At 40.9% G+C, this 27,960-nt stretch overlaps 1 protein-coding gene across 1 annotated transcript in view; it reads left to right on the top strand.

Annotated features, from left to right (window-relative positions):
* The window catches only part of mrpl3 (mitochondrial ribosomal protein L3), a 56,127-nt gene extending 33,178 nt beyond the window's left edge, over window positions 1-22,949 (top strand). Inside the window, exons 7-10 of the mRNA XM_072560363.1 lie at window positions 5,636-5,747; window positions 8,268-8,345; window positions 9,422-9,499; window positions 22,345-22,949. Coding sequence (XP_072416464.1) covers window positions 5,636-5,747; window positions 8,268-8,345; window positions 9,422-9,499; window positions 22,345-22,494 — 418 coding nt within the window. The 3' untranslated portion in view covers window positions 22,495-22,949. The remainder of the gene's footprint in view (window positions 1-5,635; window positions 5,748-8,267; window positions 8,346-9,421; window positions 9,500-22,344) is intronic.
* The last annotated feature ends 5,011 nt before the right edge of the window (window positions 22,950-27,960 follow it).

Raw genomic sequence — 27,960 nt, 5'->3', positions numbered from 1 at the left:
AACACTAACATACAGTAAAAGTAGGTATGATATGATAAATACACAGCTTTTGTGAATGATTTGGAGGTGCCGGTGTTGGACTGGGGTGGACAAAGTTAAAAATCTTACAACACCAGGTTATAGTCCAACAGGTTGATTTGGAAGCACTAGCTTTCGGAGCGCCACTCCTTCATCAGGTGTTTGTGGATTGTGATCTCCAGAATCACCTGATAAAGGAGCAGCGCTCCAAAAGCTAGTGTTGGACTGTAACCTGATGTGTGATTTTATTCTTAACTTGTATGAAGTATAAATAATGTATGTACAGCATAGTTTCACTCACCTGAATCGGGAAGACCGCGAGCACACTGAAAGGCTGAGTGGTGATGGGGGTGGCAATGTTATGTTAGGCTGAGTCGTTGGAGCTTGGAGTGGTGGGAGGTACAGGAGGCTGGGGCATTGGGGGGTGGGGGTGGGAAGAGGGTCCTCTATTAACACCGACAGCGAAGGCACTTGGCGGTGCCACTCTCACTGTGCATGCTTTTATTTGTAAAAGTGAAAATCATCTTTTGGTTAACGAAAACAGGTGCTAATGTAGGTCTTTAGTAAAAGCAAATTGGTGTAAAGCGAGCGTTCGAAAAAGCGGGGGATACCTGTACCTGATCACACCTACCAACGTCCAGTGAGGAGCGACTACTTACTCTGCCATAACAGCTTGGAAACACCTTGTACTGGAGCAGTCTGCAGTGTCTGTACTGAGCAGAATTGCGGGTTCCTGTTTACCCATGTGAATGAGGTTTGCTTGTGATCCCAACAACATCTTGCCAATGAAAGTGGAGCAAATCTGAGCAACTTGTGGCCAGTGGGTTGTCATGATATGATTGAGCTTCATGTTCAAATCCAACTTTAGGAGAGAAAATCTTACTAAAAATATTTGAGTCCACTAGCCATATCTGCACTTGACATTCAACGCTACCATTTCTTAGAAGGTGGGAAACAAAGCAAGGAATCTGGGGAGTGGTTAAATCAAATTGTTTTTTATAGACATATTTAAAATGGAATTGGGGAAGGATTTAAGGAAGAAATGAATAGAGGGTTATGTTGATGGATTTTAATGAGGAACAAGGACGAAGGCTGAAATGGAAACAGAAGCACTATTTGGGCTGAATGGCCTGTTTCAGTCCTGTAAATCTTTTGTAATTCTTAAGTGGAGGCATTGTTAACCCAAAAATGCCTGAAATGGAGGTAGTTTACTATAAGTAACGGCTTGAGGACAAAAGCGAGACAGCTGCACTAAGTCTCAAAACACTAGTTTAGCCTCAACTGGAATATTGTCCTTTGAGGCAGATTTGAAGGCCTTCGAGAGGGTGCAGTAAAGATTCACAAGAATGGTTCCAGGAATGAGAGGACTCTGTTACATGGATAGATTGAAGAAGCAGAGGCTGTCTACCTTTTACCAAGTCTCCTCCTTTTTATAGGTTTACCAAAACCATGAGTCTACAGAGTGGATGAGAACAAACTATTTAAAGATGTTGAGTTTGTGTTTTGTTAGAACTGTACCCGTCCAGCCAACTGGGCAGAATTTCATCACACTTCTGACTTGTGTCTTGTTGGTGGTGGATAGGCTTTCGGGAGTCAGGAGGTGAGTTACCTCACTGCAGGATTCTAAACCTCTGACCTGCTCTTGGAGCCACTGGAGGTCAGTCATAGATGAAACAGCTGATACAGCCTAAGAATTTACCCTGAGAAGCTCCTGCAGAGATGTCCTGGAGCTGAGATGATTGATTTCCAACAACCGCAACTTCTTATGTGTCAGACATGACTTCACCCAGCGGAGTGTTTGTCCCCTGATTCCCATTGATTCCAGTTTTGCTAGGGAACCTTGATCCTACGTTCTGCCAAGTGCTGTCCCTCTCCCCTCCCCTCTGGAATTCTTTTGTCCATGTTTCAACCAAGGCTAGAATGAGGTCAGGAGCTGAGTAGCCCTGGTGGAACCCAACCTGGGTGTCACTGAGCAGATTATTGCTGTGCTGTTGATGACATCTTGCATCACCTTAATGATGATTAAAACTAGACTGGGGTGGTAGTAGGCTGGATTGGATTTGTCCTACTTTTCTGTATACAGAACATATCCACCAGACAAATTGCCACGGTAAGTGTTGTAGCTGTACTGGAAGAGCTTAGTTAGGAATGTGGCAAGTTCTCGAGCATAAGTCTTCAATACAGTTACTAGAATGTTGTCAGGGCCTGTAGTGTTTGAAGTAACCAGTGCCTCCAACCATTTCTTGAAATCACTTGGAGTGAGTTCACATGCTGGGAAACTCTGGAGGAGGCCAAGATGGCTATCTACTGGTATTTATTTCTTACAAGGAAAATATGATAGTATTATATTTTTATCAGAATTTTGCCGTTGTTATGTGCACATCTGTATGCTTTCTGATGTTGCCTACATTGTTGGGATGAAGTTCAGAGAGGGATTCATCAGACATTTCACTGCACAAAAGGAATAATAAATGGCCTTGACAGGTTGCAGAACAGCATTTACACTTGTTCAGAACCTGGGAAAAAAAGCAGTTTTATGCATTGTCAGAATGAGCGATGGAAAACAATTGCCTGCTTTTTAACTATCCATCATTCAAATATCCCAGAGTTTGTAGTTGAGGCATTCAGGAGATTGTTAATGTAGGAAGCCTGAACTTTGAGAAAAGCAGGCTGAATTGAGAGAGGAAAAAAAAAGAAAAAAATAATTTTTGTAACGAAATACAAGTCAAGTCAAATGCAGTATTGTAACATGAAAATATATTGATTCGGAATACTTTGTCACGCGTAGGAGGTGTCCTATTTAATAAGATGTGCAGATTCCTGTGAAATATTTGAAAAGTTACAATTTTGCTACAAAGAATAAATTATACAACCGTTCTCACCTCCGTTTAATTATATATTGTTAGGAATAGAGTCTTCCCCTATTAAGCAATTTAGCTATTAAATAATTGAGTTAACCTGTGCCATATCAGAGCACAAATAATCGCATTCTTGCACTGTTTTCAATATAGTGTTATCAAAAGGAAGTGACAGTGCAAATGTTGTTGCCCTGAAATAATTAAACTCTTCATTTATTTTATTCTCAGGGACTGTAGCATGGTGTCCAGAAAGTCTGATGTCTTTAACGAGGTAGTTCATGTTTGCACACACAATGGGTGCCCACAGCAATTTAGTCTTTCAACAACTTTATGTTCAAAAATAAATGTAACATACATTTGTAATGCACCGTGCATATTAAGTTGAAGCCAAGTCATACAGCTCAGAAACAGACCCTTCAGTCTAACTCATCCATGCTGATCAGGTTTCGGAGACAAAACTAATTCCATTTGCCTTTGGCCCATATCTTCTAAGCCTTTCCTATTCAGGTACCTGTCTAAGTGTGTTGTAAATGTTGTAACTACCAGAGTCTATCACTTTCTCTGGCCGTTCATTCCACGTATGAACCGCCCTCAGTGAGCAAATTGCTCCTCCCAAGTCCCTTTTAAATCTTTCCCCACTAACCTTAAAATTATGTCCCATCTGCTACCCTAGGGAAAAGACCTTATCTATGTCCGTCATGATTTTATAAACCTATGTAAGATCACCCTTCAACCGCCTACGCTCCAGTGAAGAAAGTCCCAGCCTGTCCAGCCCTTCTTTAAAGCTCAAACCCTCCAGTTCTGGTTACAGCCATGCCAATGTTTACTGCACCCTTTCCTAATTTAGTAATATCCTTCTGTGATGACATTCTCTCTTAAAGAGGTGTAATTTGTCCTTTTCAATGAAGAAAAGTTGAGATAGGGCTGTCGAGCGATCTGCTAGAAGCCAGAAGAGTAAATAGCTTGTGAGGCCTTGAGGTTTTTAAAGAAAAAATTAACAATAGAAGCAGCCTGACTAGGTGGGCTCAAGCTCCCACAGAACCAGATTTGTTTTAGTTTTAGCTTTCTGCAGTTGCTGGATGTGGAAGCTCTTATTCTTCTCTCTCTGTTATGTTGAAAAGCTGGGATTCACTTCCTGCTTCTAGAGTTGTATGTGAGACCATCTATTTTACTGAATTTGCCTTTGCAAAGGGTGTATTTATGGGATTTTACTATATTGGAACAGTTAATTAGTTAAGATATATACTATTTTGTTAAGCATTTTAATAGTTACAGTTATGTCAATTCTTTTTTGATTTTTATTTTCCGTATTTTAACTGTAGTGTTTTGCTGAACATCAAATAATTTAATCAACTGAATTGCATCTGGATTGCAATGCCTTATACTTTCCTTTAAAATAAGAAAAATATTAGTGTCTAGGTTGTGTGCGTAATATAGCTTTTCTGAGGCTTTGGTCTGTTCTATGACACTTACTATAGCAGAGCAACCAGAACTATACACAGTAATTCAAAGGTTCTGTACAACAGCAACATGATGTCCAGCTGCTATACTCCGGACTCTTACTAGTGAAATCAAGTGTTCTAAGCACCACCTTAACTACCCTGTGTACCTGTGATGCAACTTTCAAGGAACTATGTACCTGAATCCCTAGGTCTCTGTTTGACATCATAGGGTTGCTCTTTTATTAGCAAGAGGGATGAATAGTGTTGGTTTATCCTGAGGGCCACCACACCTCAGTTGAAGGGAGAGGTTGAGAAGGGGAGTTCTTCATAGTAACCTCAGCCAGAATGGGAATTGAACCCATGCTGTTGATGTCACTCTGCTGACTGAGCTAAGCATTTATTATGGATGTATGGAAACTCTTTTTAATTTCTCCCAATTTACATATATTGTTTTAACTTTTACTGGTGTTTCCCAAGATACATCTCTTTTCTCCCTGGTTGTGTGGGATCCAGGATTTCAAACTTATCCTTTAGTGCAGGTGACTGATTACCTGGCCTATGGGCCTTTCAAGAGAGTACTTTTCCCACCATGTACATCGTGGTGTCACAGGTAACCACCTAATTCACCCCGCATTTCTCTCACATAGATATCCTCCAACTTGGTTTCTCTTGTACAGGGAAAACAGAATCTGAACAGCCCAGGATGTGGAAATTTTCATGGTGATGTTAAAAAGAAACTAGGCCACTCCGTAGATAAAACTTTACACAAAATTTTCAGTTTGGCAGATTAGATCCATAAAACTACCCCAACTTACCACTCTAACTCTCCGCTGAATTCACCAGTTCCTGTCCATGCTTAAAGTAAGTTTGATTTGCCGTGTAGTAAAAATGAATGGAGAGATATCATGCAGATAAAGTGTAAATATCTGACATGGTGTATACTGCTGTGTTTGTGTTGTACTGCTCTTTCCAGTTGTACTGTTGTTCCCTCAGAGAAGTATGCCTACCTTTGCTCTAGCTCTTTACATTCTCCTCATAGTTCTGCATATTCTTCATTGTAAATAATAATATCGTTTCCCCCTTGAAGGCCTTGATTGAACCCACCTCCCCACACTCTTAGGAACAATTGATGATTTTACTCTGAAGTCAAACTACGTTTCGCCAATGCCATACCTTCTAAGATTTTCTTCGATTTCTTTTTGTTTTGTCAGTGTGTTGTAAAAGCCTGAGAGGAATGTATGTGAATTATAGTGTGCAATTTTGAGACTGTAATTATCAAATGCAAAAATCAATTCTAATCTTGTGAACCTCTTGCAGAATTGGCAAAGGTTTTCAGGGAGTGATGAAAAGGTGGGGATTTAAAGGCCAGCCTGCAACTCATGGACAGACGAAAACCCATAGGAGGCCGGGAGCATCAGGCCCTGGGGGTGTAAGTATCCGTTCTGTTAGTTATTGATGGAGCATTTCCAACATGACTAAACATCTTAGAAGAGGCTGAATCATCATTATTCATCTACTCCAACAATTCAAAGCCTTAAGCTTTTCTGTACTGTTAGCACAGGAGCTGAAACAGTTTGTTTTGATGTATAAGCAAATTACTGCAGATGCTGGAATCTGCACTGAAAACAAATGCTGGAGATCTCAGCAGGTCAGACAATATCCATGGAGAGAGAGGGCAAGCTAATGTTTCAAGACTAGATGACTCTTCAGAGCTGACGTGATGGGGCAACATTTATGCTATAGTTGGGGGAGGGGGGGGGCAGGGTGTAGTGTGCTAGTGGAGAGAAGATGTTGATAACTCAAATTAAGTGATCGGAATGTGGCTATCAGCATCTTTTCTCCACCAGCAGCCTACACCCCACTACCACCACCATCCAAACTATAGCATAAATACCGCCTCCCTCTACACTTCAACTCTGATGAGTCATCTAGACTTGTATCATTAGCTTGCTTTCCATGGATGTTGTCTGATCCACTGTGATCACCAGTGTTTATTGTTATGATGTTTGGTTTCATTGGGTGGTCGTGGTTTCCAGGTTCAATGCAATTTTTCTGGTCAGCAATAACTACAGTGGCATTCGAATGTATTATTTGCATTTGAAAACACAATTTCAGAAATTGCAACTCATTGCATATTAAAAATGAGTAAATAACTAATTTGAGTGTTGTTTACTTCAAAATGAATAGATAAAATTGAATGTGGTTTATTGGCTTGAATTCAGGTGTCCCCATCACATTTCACAGTTTCATCAAGTTTTTGTATTTTTATTCTCAAATTTTAATCTGTTTTCTTAAATGTGAAATGAATTTTTTGTTACCATAATTTGGGATATTGAGCTTTTTTAAACTAACTGTGTGGAATACCATGTGATTATATTTATACCAATGTATCTAAATAATATAATGATTTAACCACTGATTTAATGAGTGGAGTACAGTCTTTATACTAAAATATCCTAAATGCAAGTCACAATACATTCAAAGTAATGTGAACTCTGAAAGCTAAAACTGCTCATGTAATTGTGTTATGACACAGAAACATTCAACCGAACCAAATCGCCCTTCCTACCTTTATACTTACAAAAATAAACAAAAAAGAAAAATATTTAAAATCTTTAAAGATCCTCATTGTTAACCCTGGGGATTCAGGACCAGACTTTAGAATAACCAATCCAAAACTGAGAAGGATCAATTCTAGACACAGAATTTGTAGCTTAAACAAAAGGCTAGCATTTTATTAATAATAAAATAACTTTAGCAGAGCAAAATTAAACAAGAGTGATCTAAATAATGTCTATGATTTAAACCCAATAATTTTTGTTTGCCACCCAATTCACACAAGAGACAGACAGACGAACAAACATAGTTAAGGGATAAATAAGAGGAAATAATAAAGCAGGCCAGTTTACTAAGTGGTTTGCATGATGCATTGTTCCACATGTAGGATTGTTATTTGATAAAGTTTCAAATGCATTGATCAGGGCCATCTTTACAGCTCACTCGGAGAAAGTCAGTGATACTGATGACTTAGTTTCTATTCTCTGAACTTCCAATCACTGACAATGGGAGGTTAGGCAGGGACCTGTCAAGTCTTCATGCTGTAGTATCAACAGCCAGACTCGTCACAGAAAACTCAGTCCAAAACCCAGTTCAGACTCTGGCCTGTCAGAGTGACCATCTCTCCACAAAGTCCCTGTTACCATTCAGTATCTGCCATTTGGTTGAGCTGAAGGTCTCTCCCAGACTTGCTGGAACCAGTTTCCAGATACTGGCCTCGTTTGTGGCCAAGTATCCATTATCTGTTATCTGTTGAACTATACTGTTCTTCGCTGGTGTTGAAGAGCCTGTGGAAGCTTTTGATCAGGAACCAACCTGCAACTAACTTCCAGCCCTGGCCTCACAAACACACTCCAGCACAAGCCAATGCCTACGGTCCAAAGGTCATTTTCAGTTCACAGTTCCTAATCAAGATAGATAAAGAATAAAATTAAAATAATGCGACATTAGTAAGGGTTCTAACAGTAGGTACCATATCTTACACATTCAATGTTCACTTTCTTCACCACTGGGCACTTTGACAGCACCATCGAAAATCCATAGCCTTTACCATCTAAAGGGTCAAGAGCAGCAGATGCATAGAGACATCACCATCTACTTATTCCCTTTCAAGTTACACGCAATCCTAACTTGGAACAATATCACTGTTCCCTCATTGTAACTGGGGCAAAATCCCAGGACTCCCTTCCCAAAGACCAATCAGTGTGTGGTCGTTCAAGAAGACCGCTCACCCAACCTTCTTTTGGGCAATACAGAATGGACAATAATTGCTAGCTTAGTTAGTGATGTCTACATTCTGTGAACAATGTTTTAAAAACTGGATAACTTAGTGTTCAAATGTTGAATCTTATCCATTTGTGTCACAAGGAATTTCTTGTCATTGTGAATGCAGGACCCTGCCAGAGTTTTTCCTGGGAAGAAAATGCCTGGAAAAATGGGGAACGTCTATAGAACAGCATTTGGATTAAAGGTTAGATTTGTTAAGCATGCCTTATGTGATTAAACCTGGGGTCAGAATCAGGTATGGGGAAGAAAATTACTATATTTCCTTCAATTTTTGCCAGAATTGGGTTGTCTAATGCATATGTGATATTTGACTGAAACAGCGTAGTGGGCTTATTTCAAAGAACAAAAGTTTGTTTTCTGACATCTTGTTTTACAGCTGGCGGTAAAGTAAAAGTCAAATTGCTGTAGACCCAAAAGACTATAGGGCTGCTCTCTCATTAGAGAGAGAGAGTGGTGGTTTAACCTGGAGATAACTACGTCTCGTGAGGCAAGAAGGAAGGACATCATGGTAACTTCAGCTAGTGCGGGATTTCAACTGTTGTGTTAGCATCGTTCTGCATTGCAAACCAGCCAAACAGTCAACTCAGTTGGGAAAATTCTGCAGCATTGAATTCTGTAAATTATGTTGTAGGTGCAGGACGGATAATTTGTCTCTGCTGTAAGTTCAGATAATATGTGATGTATTTTGGTTAATAGTAATTTTTAGCTTACTAATTACTGGTAGTTTTGCTCTTGTGTATTTTGATGGTTAAATACATATGTATTGCATCTCTATATATTTGTGTTAATTATTCTGCAAATCAGTTATTTGTCTATGGAGGACTTTAGGACACCATGAAGTTGATTGGTGCCATATAAATGCAAATTCTTTATACTGAGTAGATCCCAGTTAATGCCTGACCTTCTTGCTAAATGAAAAAAGCCCAAGTCATTTTGATGAGCTCAGATTGGATGTTAATGGAGTGGGGGATGGTGCGCATTTCAGTTTTAAATCTTTAAATGAGGGTTTTAAGAAGAGCTTGAAAGGAGGTAAACCAGGGGCAGGCAGGCAGGCAAGTGGTAGAAGGATAATCATGTATCAGAAACATAAGATTATTTTATTCTCTTTTTGATCCACATACTGACAGGTATTTTTTCCTGTCAGTGTACAGTCTTGGAGAATTTGCCATTGTACCTTTTCACAGGGTGTGTTTTTTGCACAGCTATATGGTATTTCTGCTGTAAATTTGTTTATTAGAAACATATTTATACATTTTGTAGGTCTGGAGAGTGAATACAAAAGAGAATATCCTTTATGTTCATGGATCAGTCCCAGGACACAAAAACTGCCTTGTGAAGGTAAGATTGCAAACTACAATTTATTTCAGTCCTGAGCTGGCACTGGTTGTGCTGCATCAATTTGTTGGAGCAGTGGGATTGCAAATGAAGCAACTGTGCCCTATCTTATGGATGAAATTTGTTCAAAACTTTTTTCAATAGACATCAGGTCTGCAATTTTTCTCCAAGATCCTCTTCATTTATCCACCTGAATCCCAATTTCACTGAATAGGTTTTATTAAAATCCTTCCTGAAGTAAGGAAGGTAAGTTATAAATCTCTCCAAGAAGCATTTCTGAAGAAGGGCTTAAAGTGGAGAGAATGCTAATGAAACATTAAATCTTATCATTGTTACAGTTCCAGCTCTAAGCTGCGTTAATGTGAGACTATTCGTGTTTGACTCCAACTGATTTGTAACCAAACTATCTCTAGCCTCTCTTCCCATTTCTTATTCTCACTTTCAGCGTCTTCCAAGATTCATCTTTAGTCACAGAAATTGCTGGAAAAGCTCAACAGGTCTGGCAGCATCTGAGGAGAGAAATCAGAGTTAATGTTTCCACAGTTGCTGCCAGACCTTTTGAGTTTTTCCAGCAATTTCTGTTTTTATTTCTGATTTCCAGCATCCACCGTTTCAATTTTCCTTCCTTCCTTTGGTCTCTCAACCTCAGAATCTGGAACTGCACTCCATGGCCCTTTACTTTGATTTCCTAAATTACAATGTACAATGTTTGGTTGTTTTAAAATGACCATTGGGTTTAGGATAGAAATGTAGAAACTAGGAGCAGGAGTAGGCCATTCAGCCCTTCAGTTGTGCATTGCCATTTTCCATGATCTAGGCTGATAGTCCAATTCAGTCCAATCTTTCTTGAAATCCTGCATTTTTTTGACTTCAACTGAATTCTGTGACAATTCCACACGTTCCCCACTGTCCAGGTGAAGAAATATCCCCTCATCTTCAGTCCTGAATGGCTAACCCCATATCCTTAGATTGTGAAGCCTGGTTCTGCACTCCCTGGGGGCATCCCAGCAATCATAGTGAATGTACTTGCTAAATAAATGCTCACCCCTGACACCATCAGTTCAGAATCCTGAAAACAAAAGCATTATAGACCTTTTGTGCTCCATCAGCCGTCACCTCCAGTTAATAACACCCCTCGATTGCTATAGCCACCAGCAATTCAGACCACATGCTGAAGGGTAGGATCAGACGGGGGCTCATTCCTTAGTGAGCCCAAGCACAGTGGGCGAAATGGATTCTTTCTGTGTCTATGGTCCTATGCATAAAAATCTGAACCTTAGCGGTGTCTTAGCTGTGCCTCCTGAACAAACTAATACAAAGACAGTGTTAAATAGAGAAAATAAAGTATAGCATCAAATAATTAAATTTGATGTTTAAATTTGCACACTTAGATATGCCTCTCCCTCACCATTTGAATATAGGAAAAGGGTTTGTCCTTAATGGTTTCGAGGTTTTACTGCATGTAAAGCCATTTAACAATGCAGCAGTTTCTCCTATGCAACGCTAGTTTAGTTACCAGCAGACTGGAATTTAAATGGTTTAATTGGCTATGGAAATGTAAGAAACACAGCACATTGCCATTTATTGCAAACAGTAAGGTGGCTGCACCTGAACCTCTGCCCAGCAGTTCCTATATATAAAAAAAATCAAATGTGGTGAGCATTGCTTTGATCACTGAGAGATATCCATCCTGGAATTGTCATCAAACAGTGCTTTGTTTCAATCCGGAATCTCCGGCTAACCGTTCTGACAGATTTATTCTTAATTATTTTAGCTAAAGTCAGCTTGCTGTGCTGCTGCCTTTCCATGCAATTGCTGCTGACTAGCTTCAATGACTTTGTGAGCGTCTTTGTTTTCTTGCTCACGAGTCCCCAAGACAGATTGAAGAACTTGAGTCATAAAGAGGAATTGATGTGGAATCTACTTGATTGTGACAGCTGCTGCTTTTAGGAAATAACGGCTGGCAGCCAAAGATCACCTGGTTTAAAAACATGTCCTGTTCAAAGGGAATTGAAAATCACTAAAGTCTGCTGAGCTATATGGGTCTTTCAGCTGTGCCTGTGTGTGTTCAAAAGCATCATGTAGCTCATAAATAAGCAAATTTATACAGGTTATTAAATTATTATGCATAATGCTTAACGCTATTTGATGCAGAGGCCTTGACAATGCTCTGTTTGTAGGTTGGGCCACCCATTAGATACAAAAGACTGATCCATAACAAGCTGTGAAAAGTCAAGCTGGAACATTTTGCTCAGATTATGAGATTTGCTCCCCCCGCCACCTCAAGTCAGTCAATGCTATTAGACAATTTTGTTTGGGTGCATTATGAGCATCGCAAAGGTTACAACATACACACTGTTAAAGCTGATCACTATGTATAATACGTGTATGTATGAAACATACCAGCAGTCACACTTATCTGAGCAGATAGGGATTGAACCCAGGACTCTGGGTCTGGCGATAGGGATGGTACCACCACCAGCAGATCCCCAAATATTTTTAATCACCCTAACGCGGTGGCTCAGCAGTTCGTACTGCTGCTTCACAGCACCAGGAAAAAAGTGAGGACTGTAGATGCTGGAGATCAGAGGGGAAAAAGCACAATCAGTCAGATTATCCTGCTCCTCGGATGCTGCCTGACCTGCTGTGCTTTTCCAGTTCCACACTTTTTGACACTCTGACAGGGATCAGGGTTTGATTCCAGCCTCAGGCAACTGTCTGTGTGGAGCTTGCACATTCTCCCCGTGTCTGCGTGGGTTTCCTTTCGGGTGTGCAGGTTAGCTGGATTGACCATACTACATTGCCCATAGTGTTCAGGGATGTACAAGGTAGGTGGATTAGCCTTGAGGAAATGCAGGGTTACAGGGACAGCATGGGGTTTTAAATCTGGGTTGCCCTTCAGAGTGTTGCTGTGGACTTGATGGACCCAACAGCCTGCTTCCACACTGTAGGGATTCTATCATTATGACACTCCCCTGGACAAGATAGGATTTGAACCTGGCCCTTGTCGCCTAGAGGTAAGGACACTACCACTGCCATTTGTTTTGTATTCCTCTGGAGCAGATGGGACTTGAAAATGCACATCCTGGCTCGCTTCCACTACACCAGAAGAGCCTTCTGTTGCCTTAATTTTAACTGTATTGATCTGGAAGAGGTGAAAATGGTCAGGCTGACAAAACAATCACTGATTTTAGTGGCTACATTTACAACATAATATTTGTGATAAATTCACATCTACCTCGTGGAAAATTCTGCAGTATAGAGTTCTTTTACAGTACCTCTGTGGATGTTCTCAGCCTTCAGATCACTAAACTTGGGGTATTTTCTCTGCTTTTATCTTTTTTTAATCATCCTATCTTCCAATCTATATCCCCAACTGAGAATAACTCTCAGATGTCCATTGTGTAAATCTCTGAATACTAATGAAAAGTACTGTTTGGAAGTACTGGGGAATATGCCGATGTGACCGGATTTCTGAATTAACTACCCTCCCTGTGTTTGCCCCTGCAAATCTCTTCCCAGTGTGATCGATCTGACCAGTATATCTGTGTGGAGATTTGCAATGGACGTCTGGACTCTTTTGAGCATAATATTTCTGGAAGTTTCAGATAGACTACCTTGAGACAGGTTGAATGTCCTCATTCAGCAGTGGGTGTGTGCAGCAGGATGTTTTATTTCTTTTCATTAAGCTGTGACCGTCACTGCTAAGGCCAGCATTTGTTATCCGTTTGTAATGACCTTTGAACCGAATGAATTGCGCAAGCCATTTCAGAGACCAGTTAAGAATCAACCACATTGGTGTAAGTCTGGAGCCCAGACCTAGACTAGACCAGGGAAGGACAGCAGATTTGCTTCCCTGAAGGACATCAGTGATCCAGTTAGTTTTTTTAAAATAATAGTTGACAATAGTTACACAATTGTCATCAGGCTAGCCTTTAATCCCAAATTTTCATTGACTAATATTTCAATCCATGATGGGGTTCGAAACAATGTGCCCAGAATATTGGCCTAGCCAGACAAAGTAAGAACAGGAGATTTCATGAAGAGCGTAAGTGAACTCGATATTTCTTTTGAGGCAACAATTGATGATGGCTTTGTGGCTGTCATAACTGACATTTTACTAATTGGCTTGAGATTCCACCAGCTCCAGTGGTGGGATTTGAACCCACACTCCCAGAATATGTGCTTGGGTCTCTAGGTTACTAACATTGACATTATCACCACAATGTTCACTCCCTATCTTGCCTCCTTAGTGTGGAAGCTAATATAATGAGATAAAAATCCAGGGCCTCTTTATATACAGATTCAGTAAAAAAAACCTCTGGCTAGCAGACCAATTTGAAATGGCGGCATGGTGGTTGGCACTGCTACCTCACAGCACCAAGGACCTGGGTTCAATTCCAGCCTCGAGTGACTGTCTGAGTGAAGTTTGCATGTTTTCTCCCTGTCTGATTGGGTTTCCTCCTCCAGTCAAATGATGTACAGGTTAGGTGGATTGGCCATTGTAAATTGCCCATAGTGTTCAGGGATGTGCAGGTTAGGTAGGTCAGCCATGAGAAATGCAAGGTTACAAAGATAGGGTAGTGATGTGGGTCAGGGTGGGATGTCTTTGGAGGGCTGTTGTTGACTCGATCGGCTGAATGGTCTGCCTCCCCACTGTAGGGATTCTATTCTATAAATGCAACTGTAGTCACGTTGTTCCGATTTCTGTTTTCCCCGGTGCATTTAATTTAGACAGTGATGAGTGAGCTCCAGTAAATATTGAAGAATTACAAGGCTGGTGGGATCCTGATTAGTTTTTGGGTTAGTTGTACTGATCTGGAAATGATCATATTTAACAAAAAGTGATTTTCTAAAGCAAAGATCAACAGTGTGTGATTGCCCATCAGCTAAGCCAGTTATCATACTTTCTAATCCATGCCCAATCCATCTAACCTGCACGTCATTTGACTGGAGGGGGAAACCAGAGCATCCTGAGGAAATCCAATCAGACATGAAGAGAATGTGACCTGTAACTTATCATTATTCTGATTAATGATAATAACTTTCGAAGGTGAAATGGAAGGTAAAGTTGCCCAAGGCATGTCATCAAATAACAGCATTGATCATCCAGGAGCTATGTTCAGATTAAGTTCCGAGATTTGATTGAGGTATTCAAAATCACAAGGGGTCTGGGCAGTTTTAAGCGGGAGAGCTGTTCACATTAATGGAAGGGTTGAGAATCAAGTAGCACAGATTGAAAGCAATTGTCAAAAAAAAAGCAACACACAGGAAACGTTTCCTCCTCGGCAAGTAATTGGGGTTTGAGATACAATTCCTGAGAATGTGGGGAAGGCAGGTCCACTTGAGGCTTTGCAAAGGGATTTGATTGTCTAAAAAAGGCGGGGGTATGCAGGGTTATAAAGAAAAACAAGTGAGTGGCCCTCAGTAAGTTGTTCCTGGAGAGAGGCAGCATGGGCAATGCAGGCCAAATTACCACTGTTTGAAAAACACGCTATCTGTTTTTCTAATGACACTTTCAATCTCCAGTGATGTCTTGTACAAAATTGCAAAATGTTCTTTTCTAAACTAATATCATTTATCCAAAAAATCCCTTAGCTTGATTAATTAGATTTTTGAGTCAGTAATTAATTTGTCCCACCAGTCTTCACCATCCATTCCTCCAAACATAAACAGATGCTTCTCAGAGATGCCATCTGTTTAACAAAAAGTCATTATTTGTGGGCTTCTGGGTGAATAGCACAAGACAAAGAAAAGGAAGTGTGGTGATGATTGCTGTTCTCACTGAGAACGATGTGCTCACTGCTTCCCTGGCCCCCCCAGACCAGTTACTGTCCCCCGCTCCACACTCCTGGCTGGACATTATTTGCCCTGTCAGTCCATATTGGTAATGAATTCCTGAGATATATTTTCTTAACAAGTACATAAATGGTGTGAATCAGCACTTTGTGCTGAGTGAATTTAACATTCCATAAGGTGGCCTATAGTTCAGTTGGCTGGACAGTTGGTTTGTGATGCAGTGACGCCAACAGTGTGGATTCGATTCCTACACCAGCCGTGCTCACCGTGAAGATTCCGCCTTCTCAACCTCTCCCCTAGCCTGAGGTATGGTGACCCTCCGGTTACACCACCGCAAGTCGTCTGTCTGTAATGAGAAAGCAGCCGTATGGTCCAGTCAGACTCTGACTTTTACCTTTTAATGTCCTTTTTAACATTTCTCCATTATTACAATAATCCTACACACTGAGTCATTCTTGTCTAATTTGCTAATCTGAACATTGAGCATTGTTTAAAATATTCGGAAAAATTTGTAAATTATGGCCAAAAATGAGGATAATTGGAGAAGACCGTGACATTGCGGTTATGTCACTGGTTTAGTAATCTAAGGGATCAGGGCAATGCTTTTGGTGGGACTGGTTCAAATCTCACCACTGTAGCTGGGATTTAAATTTGAGCAATAAATCTGAAACCAAATGCTAGTATGAATACTGGCAGCTGCTACCACGGTCACTGACTGCTGTAGAAACCTGGATCACCAATATCTTCATGGGAAGGGAAATCTGCCATCCCTCCCTAGTCTAACTTACACATGATTCCAGACCCTCAGCACTGTGGTTGTCTCTTAACTACCCTCAGAACTGGTCAAGTGAACCACACAGTACAAAGGCAAATAGGAAAGAGCAATAAATACTTGGCTTGTGGATGAGACTCATTGAGTTATAGTCATACAGCATGGAGACAGTCCCTTTGACCCAATTTGTCCATGCCGATCAGGTTTCCTAAACTGAACTCGGCCCATTTGTCTGCATTTGGCCCAAGTCCCTCTAAATGTTCCTTATCCTATCCTGTCCAAATGCCTTTAAATGTTGTAATTGTACTCACCTCTGCCACTCCATCTGGCTGTTTGTTCCATAAATGTACCACCCTTTGTGGAAAAGTTGCCTGTGAGGGGCATGGATAGGGCAAATAGGCAAAGTCTTTTCCCTGGGGTCGGGGAGTCCAGAACTAGAGGGCATAGGTTTAGGGTGAGAGGGGAAAGATATAAAAGAGACCTAAGGGGCAACTTTTTCACGCAGGTTGATACATGTATGGAATGAGCTGCCAGAGAAAGTGGTGGAGACTGGTACAATTGCAACATTTAAGAGGCATTTGGATAGGTTTATGAATAGGAAGGGTTTGGAGGAATATGGGCCGGGTGCTGGCAGGTGGGACTAGATTGGGTTGGGATATCTGGTCGGCATGGACGGGTTGGACCAAAGGGTCTGTTTCCATGCTGTACGTCTCTCTGACACTAAGTCTCCTTTAAATATTTCCCCACTTATTTTAATCCCTGTGCCCTCTCCTTTTGGACTCCCCTATTCTGGGGAAAAGACCTTGGCCCATCCACCTTATCTATGCCCAACATGATTGTAGAAACCTCACCAAGGTCACCCTTTAGCCTCCCACACTCCAGAATAAGAAGTCCCAACCTCTCTTTTATAACTTGCATCCCATGAAATAATAAAGAAAGGCCAAAACAAAATTAGAATTTCCCACTGAGAGCCAGTTACTGTTGCCAAATATTAACCAACCCCCAAAATTAGAAAACCACTTTACGTTTGGTGGCTCAGCTTTCTCTACTGCTCTGATTTTGTTCTTGCATGCATGTCAAACCAAAAAATGGTTTATTAATAAGAGATGAAATGTAAATCTGCAAAGTGTAGATTGATCATTTGGAACATATGGTGCAGTTGGAGGCTTGAGTAGCAAGACTTGAGATTGAAATGTGTAAACTTGGGACACAGGCACCTAAAGACCATAAGATGTAGGAGCAGAAGGGATAATTCAGCTCACGAGGTATCTCTCCATTCAGTGAGATGGCTGATCTGGTAACTACTTTCTTGCTGTTTCCTCATCCTGCTCTGATTTCCTTGCTGATTGAAAATAAAAAGAGGTGATTGATGGACAGAATTATGGAAAAAGACAAAATAAATTGAACAACAGGAAGCAATATAATAAGGAAGATGCAAGGAATACAAGCTATTGAATGAATTAACGATCTGATTTTGTTAGGATTACTGCCAGTTAAATCTGGGAAGGTATACATGCAATGATGACCCTAATGGAAATTGTGCAAACTGGTCTGCAGCCCTGACAATAAATGCATCTTGGCAGCAAACTGTGGATGAAATAACTCTCACTGATTAGTTGTTGCTGAAGCTTAATTCTGATTGTGAGTTGATGAGGTGTAGATGAGATACCAGGACCTGAAAACTGACATTTTAGGAATTCTTGTAAGCAAGACTTTGAAAAATCTTTCAAAGTTGAGACCATATACATTGTATGACTCGATAAGACCTTTGGCCTGTTATGCTTACACGAATTTACTTATTTTGACTGTGTGCACATTGCCCCCTGTACCTTCCTGTGCTTGAAGTGATTATTGTTTAAGAACATAAGAGAAACAGGAGAAGGCCATTCAGCCCATTGAGCCTGCTCTGCCATTCAACAGTATCATGATCATCTGATCCGACATTGCGCATGTCCACTTTCCTGCCCTTTTCCCTATGACCCTTGATCCCCGACTGATCGAGAATCTGTCAGTCTTCGCCTTCAATATACATAAGGAGAATGGAATCTTTAAAGCTGTTGTTTATCTCTTCAACACCCTCCGGTACATTTACAAAAAGGAAGTCCAATTATTTAATGTATGTGTTAAGTCCTACTTGACATATTTACAATACTTTGCTGTGGACCAACAATGTTTAGGAGTGTTTTACAGACTGAATCAATGTCTACTACCTGCCATTCCACCATATAAACAGAGCTCTCACCTTAGGCTGACTCCCAGGTCCTTTTGTTGCATCAATAACCTTCTTTCCATCAGAAATTCAGAAGTGGCAATGTTTGCTGATGATTGCACAATGTTAACATTATTCGTCGTTTCTCAATACAGAAGCCACCAGTGTCCATGTGCAGAAAGATCTGGCCAACATCCTGGCTTGGGCTAATAAGCAACAAGTAATGTTCGCACCACACAGGCAGTGTCCATCTCTGATAAAATGTTTAACCGTTGCCCTTTTGGCTTTCAATGTCACTATCGTTGCTGAACACCCCACCCCCATTATCAACATTCTGGTGCATTGCCCATTGACCATTAACTCCACATAAGTATCATTTGTTACACAGAACCACTGGCAATACTCCACACATCTGAGACATCAACACTTGTTAAGCACCAAACAAAATGTCTATTTCCAAAGTTCATTTATACGGATGTACAGCACTGAAACAAACCCTTTGGTCCAACTCGTCCGTGCTGACCAGATATCCTAACCTAATCTCATCCCATTTGCCAGCATTTGACCCAAATCCTCTGAACCCTTCCTATTCATAAACCCATCCAGGTGCCTTTTAAATGTTGTATTTTTGCCAGCCTCCACCACTACTTCTGGCAACTCACTCCATACATGCACCACCCTCTGTGTGAAAAGTTGTCCCCTAGGTCCCTTTCATATCTTTCCCTCTCACCCTAAACCTATGCCCTTTTGCTTTAGAATCCCCCACCTCAGGGAAAAGACCTTGTCTATTTACCCTACCTATGCTCCTCATGGTTTTATGAAGCTTATTGAATACATGTTTGAGACTAGAAAAAGGGAGACAATTTAAAAGTCAAGACTCTCCCATTCAAGGCAGCTGAAAAATCTTCTCTGAGGGTCAAGAGTAGCCCTTTTGGTGGAGGTAGAGTCATTGACTACTTTGAAAGCATCCCTGGTCAGTCAGGGATGTAAGAGTCTTGAGGGTAGGCAGGAAAATGGAGTTGAAGGTACATTCAGATCAGGCGTGGTGTTTTCAAATGATGCTGCACACACTCAAGGGGCTGAATGGCCTGCTTTCTCTTCTAATTACCTTTTTAAAAAAAAATAATTCCTGGGTGAGGCCATCGCTGGCAAGGCAGCATTTATTGCTAATCCCTAATTGCCCAGAGGGTAGTTAAGAGTCAACCACATTGCTGTGGGTCTGGAGTCACATGTAGGCCAGAGCAGTGAAGGACATCAGTGAACCGGATGGGTTTTTCCAACACTTGACAGTGGATTCATGGTCATCATAAGACTCTTAATTCCAGTTGGTGGTTCTTATTGAACTCAAATTCCAGCATCTGCCATACAGGATTCAAACCCCAGCACATTATCTGGGGCTCTGGGTTAACAGTCCAGCGACAGCACCACTTTGCCATCGCCTCCCTTGTTGTATGATTGCTGAAATCTTAAAGAAAATGTATTTGCATTGTTGCAGATTGCTGCACATAATTTTACTTCTCAACGAATAATGTGAATGTGAATCATTTGTTCACTCAGCTGTGGAAGTATCCTTCAATATGTACAATAAATAACATTTCAACCAGCCGTTGATTTGAAGCTTAAAACAAGCATGATTGTGTAGTGATTAATGCACTATGGGAAGGCATGCAGTTGAAGTTGTTTCATTGAGTCAATGCTACATTTATAGTCCCAATGTTAAACAGATTTGGAAATGTATTACTATTCAGTTCCAACATTATCCTGTAATATGCAAAATTCTTGACGGGAGCAAATTTTACTTGACAATTTCATCTCTTAAACTTGTTCTGATATCTTTTAAGAATTGTTTTGCAAAAAATGAGCAACAACTACAGTTGTATAACCCCTCTAACATTTTTTTTCAAAACCCCAATGCAGTGGTCTAATCATAAATTGGACATTCACTCCTAAACTGCTGAATCTGTCAGGCAGAGTTGCTGTGCTTTTCTGCTAGATATTCTGTACAATGTGCTCCCCTGTCCCAAAATATTTCATCAGTGAAGGACAAATAATATCAGCATGGTATCCTATCAGTTATACCTTCTTATCCCTTTGTGATTTTAAACTGAGAGCCTTGTGCTTAGTGTGGACATGAGTGTGGCAGGGATTCAAACGATTATCATGTACCACTGAAAGGTGAGAAACAGCAAGGGGTCACTTTCTTTGCAGCATCTAGAGCTTAGTTTTCCTGCTGTAAATGAGTACACACCAATGATGATAGACATCCTCCCCTCTTCATCCCAAAGTTAACTCCTGGATACATCTCCAAAGCATGTCCATTTTTTGACAGCAGCAGCCAGCAGTATTTATGGAATATTCTGTGTAAGTCTGAATGGCCTAGCCTCCCTTATTGATATGTTCACCTATCCTACCCTCTGCTGGAGACTCTCTCCCGCTTAAGCATCCGAGGCAGTGTGACTGCATGGATAGTGAGCAGGTCACCTGCAGTTCCATCCTGGAAAAGGGAGTGATCCATCGGACATTATTGTCACAGGCTCCCAGGTTGTTGAATTGAGAACAGTGCCAGCATTTGTCATTGAAGATTTACCCTTTCTCCTTTTCACAGCAGGTGTACACGTGCCCCCCAGTGCAAAGAGGAATGATGGGGAAGATTGGTGGTGGAGGGAATGCTCGCACTGGGGAAACGTTTCTCTGAAAAATGATGATAATTTGTTTTAAAGCTGGACTTGTGCATATTCCTGAACATTGCTTCATTATGCATTGACGGTTTTTATAACCGGAAATGGGAGGTTGCTGGGAGGGTGGTGAGCACTAAATGAGAGATTTATGCCAACTTCATGGATTTACCTGCTGTAATCATCTCCGGCTAGCATGTTTGAATATTGTCACATTTTAACATGAACATTTTCATAGGGTTTTCAAAGTCTGGTTTTTACCTAGTTGGGAGATCGGCACATTTGAAATGCTTTACCAAAGAAGGAACAGGAAGCGATGACCATAAGCTTTGCTAAAGAGCTGGGTTTTAAAGTAGGGGTTTCCTGGATTACTGGGGTGGCTTTGGAGTGGGAGCCTGACAGCATATGATATATTGCCTCCAATAGATCTGGTCTTGAAGCCTTGTGTACCAGATGCAGTAAGCTTTAAGTCCTTTAGACTTGAAGGGGGAGAGATATCTTGAGGAATAACGGGTATGAGAGCTTGGGAGTATTTTACAGCTGAGCAAGGCACCTAAGATATGGAGATAAAATGAAACATCTGTCCCAGAGTGGTGACATTTTTGTGTGCGTTGAGTTTGCGGGAGGCAAAAAAAACAGTCTCAAGTTCACAAGATTCAATACAAGATGGGTTTGGAATTTGGATGCCCTATCCAGTATTAATTAATCCGTTAACATCACCAAAACTGATTATCAGTCATTTAAGCATTTGCTGTTTTTGAGAGTTTGCTGCCTATCGGTTCAGTGTGGTGTTTCTGACATTACAATCAGGCTGTTGCTTCAGAAATATTTCATTGGTTGTCAAGCAGTTTGGAACTTGCCAGGGTCACAAGGGCTGCTATATTATCATGCAGATCTTTTATTGGAAACCTGAGGATTGTGTCAGCTTTTACAATGGCCCGAAGAGAATGTTGTCACCCACACAAAGGTCATGCAGGAAGGCTAAACGCTAAATAAATAAAAACACAAAATACTGTGAGGCTTTAGCAGGTCAGGCACCATCTGAGAGAACGAAAGACAGGTTAAGCATTTTAGGTCAGTGACCTTTTTGTTGGAATGCAGGCTTCTATTTCATGTAATTTGCTGCTGTTGTCAGTTCATTACAAGGATTTCAAAAGATAACATTCATGCTCTGCATTTGGCTCTAAAGATGCGAGAGATAAAATTATTTCATCACAAATGAAAATTTAGAGCAGGTTCCAACAAATTAGATGAATTGGTTTCATTATTTGGAATGATGTGCATTCTTTATCAGAGGTGATTTAACACATTAAATTGTATTGACTGATTTAAAGATTGCAGTGACTTTGCTTTTGTAGTGCCTTATCTTCTCTCTCTCTCTCTTTTGGACCAGGTCAATGACACGACATTGCCTACTCATCAGCAAGACAATGCAAATCCACCATTCCCAACATACTTTGCTGATGGCGATGAAGAGCTTCCTGAAGACCTGTTTGATGACGCAGTCTTTCAGTTCACTGAGCCCTCTATCATCGTCTCCTGATGTTTGACACTTTCAGTTGGCAGCTACTCATCCTCCAGATGTTCTGCCTTAACTTTGTTTTGTTTCAGAGACCGTTCTTCCACGTATTGACCCATGCCGCTGAGCTGTCGGGTGAGGTGTAAGGGCAAAGAAACTCAATTGACAGGGAAAACCTGACCACCAAATGAATAAGTTTAAGAAGAATGTTTGGAGGCTGTTAGTTCTAACTGTGCATGGGATTAATTTGATGACCCAGAATATTCCACGATTTTCAGCAGCATGAGTTTGTCAGAGGGACCTGGACAACATCATGAAAGAGAAAAAAAAGTTCTGCCAAACTATGAAGGTTTTATTCTTTTTGTATGGACTGCATAAATTACAGCTGTATCCAAGTTATGTGAAATATAGATACCAAGGGAGGCCACCTCTGGCTGAAAATATATGTATGAATTAAAATATTTGTAGAAATAATAAAACTCCCAAGTGTTTTGTACGGGGTAGTTTAAAGTATGATGAAACTGTTGAAGTATAATGGGGATTTGCTATTTACTGTTTTGTGTGGAATAGTGCTCTCATCAGAGAAATATCTGGTTCAACCCTGTTTTTTTTTTTAATTGAGTCAACTCACTTCGAAGGTAACGTTACTGAAACTACAGTTGGTTTCCGTTGCACTAAGCAGTATTCCGACCCACAGCAATTATATCACACCAAGCAACATTGCATCAAAAGCTATGAAATCAGAAATCACTGGAAAAGCTCAGCACGTCTGGCAGCATCTGTGGAGAGAAGTCAGAGTTGACTTTACGGGTTGACCCTTCCTCAGAACTTGGCCTGAAACGTTAACTCTGATTTCTTTCCAGCAATTTCTGTGCTTGTTTCTGACTTACAGTATCCACAATTCTATTGGTTTTTACTTAGCATCTAAAGCTGTTGACCTGTCATCAAATATGGCATTAATTCTGTGAAAACATTGAGCATGTGTTCGATTGCTGCTGACAATCCATGGACATGTAAAACGCAGGTCTTAAATGTGACCTGATTTGATGGGTTTCTGTGTTTACCCATAGATAACTTGTTTTCACTGTAACAGTGCAGCGTGTGCTTTGAACAGGGAAGAATCAGAAGAAAGTGTAGGATACCACTTTGGCTGGAACAATGCACACATCCTTGGACAGATGAAATAAAGGCACACACGAGAATTCTTAGAGGCATAGTATTCTAACCAGAACTCCATCAAATAAACACACCAACTTAGATCCTATCTATCTTTCCTTGGGGAAAAAAAAAACTGGAAATGACATCACCCACCTTAAGGAAACCAAGACCTATAAATAGTGAGGTGGGACATACCACCAGCGTTTCACTGGAGACTCTCACTGATGGTGTTACCTAATACGGTGACAAAATGTCTGAAAACAAACCTCCCAGCTCACTGCGCTAACTTACAGACTTAAGGTGTAGTTTCTATTTGAATTCTATATCGCATTAGCAAAGCCCTCTCTACTTGGGTTTAGATTTTGCAATCATTTCACATTCACTTTTGTCACAAATGGTTTGTCTTGGGCCACATCCATTTAACTTAAACTTGTATAAAGTGCTTCATGCTCTGATTAAAGAATGGGTATACATTCTTACTGTCCTTCATATTGTGAGGGCAGAATTTTGATTAGCTATCCTGTGCAGTTCTGCTTTATTTTAAGCCATAAGATCTGATAGTTTATTAATTCTGCCTCCTTACAGGACTGTTTTAGTGCAGGGCATAAGTACTAGGAGCAGGAGTAGGCCGTCTGGCCCATCGAGCCTGTTCCGCCATTCAGTAAGATCATGGCTCATCTTTTCATGGACTCAGCCCCACTTACCCATCCTCTCACCGTAACCCTTAATTCCTTTACTGTTCAAAAAAAATCTATGCTTTAAAAGCATTTACTGAGGAAGCCTCAGCTACTTCACTGGACAGGGAATTCCACAGATTCACAGCCCTCTGGGTGAAGATATTCCTTCTCTAATCTTGAGGCTATGCGCTCTTGTCCTAGTTTCACTTGCCAGTGGAAACATCCTCCCTGCTCCTATCTTATCTATTCCATTCATAATTTTATATGTTTCTATAAGATCCCCCCCCTCATTCTTCTGAATTCCAATGAATATAATCCCAGTCTACTCAGTCTCTCTTCACAAGCCAACATCCCTCAACTCTGGAATCGACCTAGTGAACCTCCTCTGCACCCCCTCCAGTGCTAGTTCATCCTTTCTCAAGTAAGGAGATCAAAACTGCACACAGTACTCCAGGTGTGGCCTCCCCAGCACCTTCTACAGCTGCAACATAACCTCTCTACTTTTAAATAAAATCCCTTCAGCAATGAATGACAAAATTCCATTTGCCTTCCTAATTACTTGTCCCTGCAGACCAACCTTCTGTGATTCATGCACAAGGACACCCTGCTCCCTTTGCACAGCAGCATACTGCAACTTTTCACCATTCGAGTAATAATCCGTTTTACTGTTACTCCTATTGAAATGGATGACTTCACATTTATTAATATTGTATTCCCTCTGCCGGGCCTTTGCCCACTCAAAGTATCTATGTCCGTTTGCAAAGTTTCACAGTCCTCTGCACACTTTGCTCTACCACTCATCTCAGTGTCCTATGCAAACTTTGATACACTACACGTGGTCCCCAACTCCAAATCATCTATATAAATTGTGAATAATTGCAGTCCCGACACTGATCCGTGAGGCATACCACTAGTTACTGATTGCCAACCAGCAAAGCACTCATTTATACCCACTCTTTCCTTCTTATTGATTAACTAATCTTTTATCCATGCTAATACATTGCCCATAACGCCTTGCATCTTTATCCATGCAGCAGCCTTTTGTGCAGCACCTTGTTGAATGCCTTTAGGAAATCTAGGTACGCCACATCCACTGGGTCCCCATTGTTCACCTTGTTCATGATGTCTTCATAGAATTCCAAGAGATTTGTTAAGCATGACCTGCCCTTCATTAACCCTTACTGTGTCTGCCCAACAGGACAATTTCTAGATGCCTTGCTATTTCTTCCTTAATATTAGATTCAAGCACCTACAGAAGTTAAGCGAACCGGTCTATAATTCTCCATCTTTTGTCTACCACCCTTTTTACACAGTGGTGTCACATTGCTGATTTCTAATCTGGAACTGCTCCAGAGTCCAGTGAACTTTGGAAAATTACCACAAGTGCATTTGTTATTTCTCCTGCCATCTCTTTTAGTACCCTGGGATGCATTCCATCAGGACCACCTTAGCTTACCTAACATTACCTCGTCCATAATAATGACTGTTTCCAGGTCCTCACCTATCTTTGTCACTTACTGGCATGTTATTAGGGTCCTCCATTGTGAAGGACAACACAAAATACCTATTCAATGCCTCAGCCATTTCATCATATCCCATTACTAAATCCCCCTTCTCATCCTCTAAAGGACCAATGTTTATTTTAGCCATTCTTTTTTGTTATATATATTTATAGGAACTTTTGCTATCTGTCTTTATATTCTGAGCTAGTTTTTTTTCTCATAATCTATCATACTTTGCAGCTCTTTTTGTGGCTTTCTGTTGACCTTTAACAGGTTATGTAAACTGAATCCTGTACTTTGAGGATAGATTAGAATGTCCTGAATTTCTTGTTATAATGCTAGTGAAATTTGGTATTTACTTCTCTGAAAATAACAACTTTGAGTCAAGGAGTACCTGTCATTGATACAAGGGATGCAGTGTTCCAATGGTATTGTTACTGGACTGTTAATCCAGAGACTCAGGTAATGTTCTGGGGACGTAGGGTTGAATCCCATCATGGCAGATGGTGGAATTTGAATTCAATAAAAAGTGAAAATCTGCAATTAAGAGTCTAATGATGACCACCTAGTCCATTGTTGGAAAAACAGATCTGGTTCTCTCCACCCAGTAATGTCCTTTAGGGAAGGAAACTGCCATCCTTAAGTGGTCTGGCCTACATATGACTCCAGACCCACAGCAATGTGGTTGACTCTTACCTGCCCTTGGACAGTTGGAGATGGCTAATGAATGCTGATTGGCCAGCGATGCCCTCTTCCCATGAAGGAATAAAGGAAAAGAAATTGCTTCTCTATAGTGTGTATTGTTACCCATACAGGCAACAGTCAATTAGAAATCATTGCACTGAAGAGAGCTTCCTCCTTCATGCTGTGCTATTGCTGTGGGAAACATCCCAAAGCTTGCTTTGTTCATGATATGCATCTGAGTTTTGTAACAATGTCTGCAGCTGTATCTACTGCTGAACAACCCCTCTGATCCTTATAAACTAATCCTAAATTTGTACAAATCCAAATTATGGGGAGGCAATGTCACATTAGTGTTGTCTTTGGCTTTAATCTGGAGGCCCAGACTAACGCTGTGGGACACGGGCTCAAATCCGTATGGCAGCCGATGGAATTCAAATTCATTTTGTGAACCTGGAACATAATGCTGTTCTCAGTAATGGTGCCATGAAACTGCTATCTATTGCTATAGAGACCCATTTGATTTACTGATGTCTTTTAGGAAAAGAAATTCCCGCCTCAGGCTACTGACTGTGTGGAGTTTGCACATCCTCCTCGTGTCTGCGTGGGTTTCCTCTGGGTGCTCCGGTTTCCTCCCATAGTCCAAAAATGTGCAGGTCAGGTGAATTGGCCATGCTAACTTGCCCATAGTGTTAGGTGCAGGGGTAAATGTAGGGGAATGGGTCTGGGTGGGTTGTGCTTCGGCGGGTCAGTGTGGACTTGTTGGGCCGAAGGGCCTGTTTCCACACTGTAAGTAATCTAATCTAATCTAAAAAATCTTCCATCCTTACCTGGCCTGGCCTATGTGATTTGAAATCTGTAGATGGTTCGATAATTCACTTATTGCATTTCAATTTCTTTTAAGTTAGTGAACCTAAATGCCCAGAAATAATCCATGTATTTTGGTATCTCTAATTGTGTCAATTCCAATAATCCCAAGGGTGGCTTCTCATCGTCCATCTTTTGTGCGTTTGAATTCATTCAAAGTTTTGCTGCCAATTTTCTGACCAATACCAAGTCCTGCTTACCTGTCATCCCATTGCTTGAAAATCTGCTGTTTTTACCTGGTCTGTTGTGTTCAGCATTTTAGACTCTCACCAATGTGATTGACTCATTACTGTCCTCTTGTCCCCTGACAATAGCCAGCAAACCATACAGTTCAAGAAGAATGGGCGACAATTGTTGACCTTGATGATGATGCCTATATCCCATGAAAGAATTTTGCTTGAAATTTTTTAAAGATTGAAGGATTGCCTGGTGTGTGGACTGAGAGAATTTTCTCAGTGCAGTTGACTGCTTACCTTATTTGGTGACATCAGCATTGATAGATGCCTGGAGATCCTCTTGATGCCCGATTCAGATTAATGTGTGGGAAATCCGAATCCATGTTAGAGAGGGTGCTGTAAGAGCTTTCATCGAGGGTGCCATTGAAG

The sequence above is a fragment of the Chiloscyllium punctatum genome, chromosome 41 (genome assembly GCF_047496795.1).
Source record: "Chiloscyllium punctatum isolate Juve2018m chromosome 41, sChiPun1.3, whole genome shotgun sequence".
NCBI classification, from domain to species: Eukaryota; Metazoa; Chordata; class Chondrichthyes; order Orectolobiformes; family Hemiscylliidae; genus Chiloscyllium; species Chiloscyllium punctatum.
Note: the sequence above shows the minus strand (reverse complement) of the source record. Positions and strands in the feature narration are given on the sequence as shown.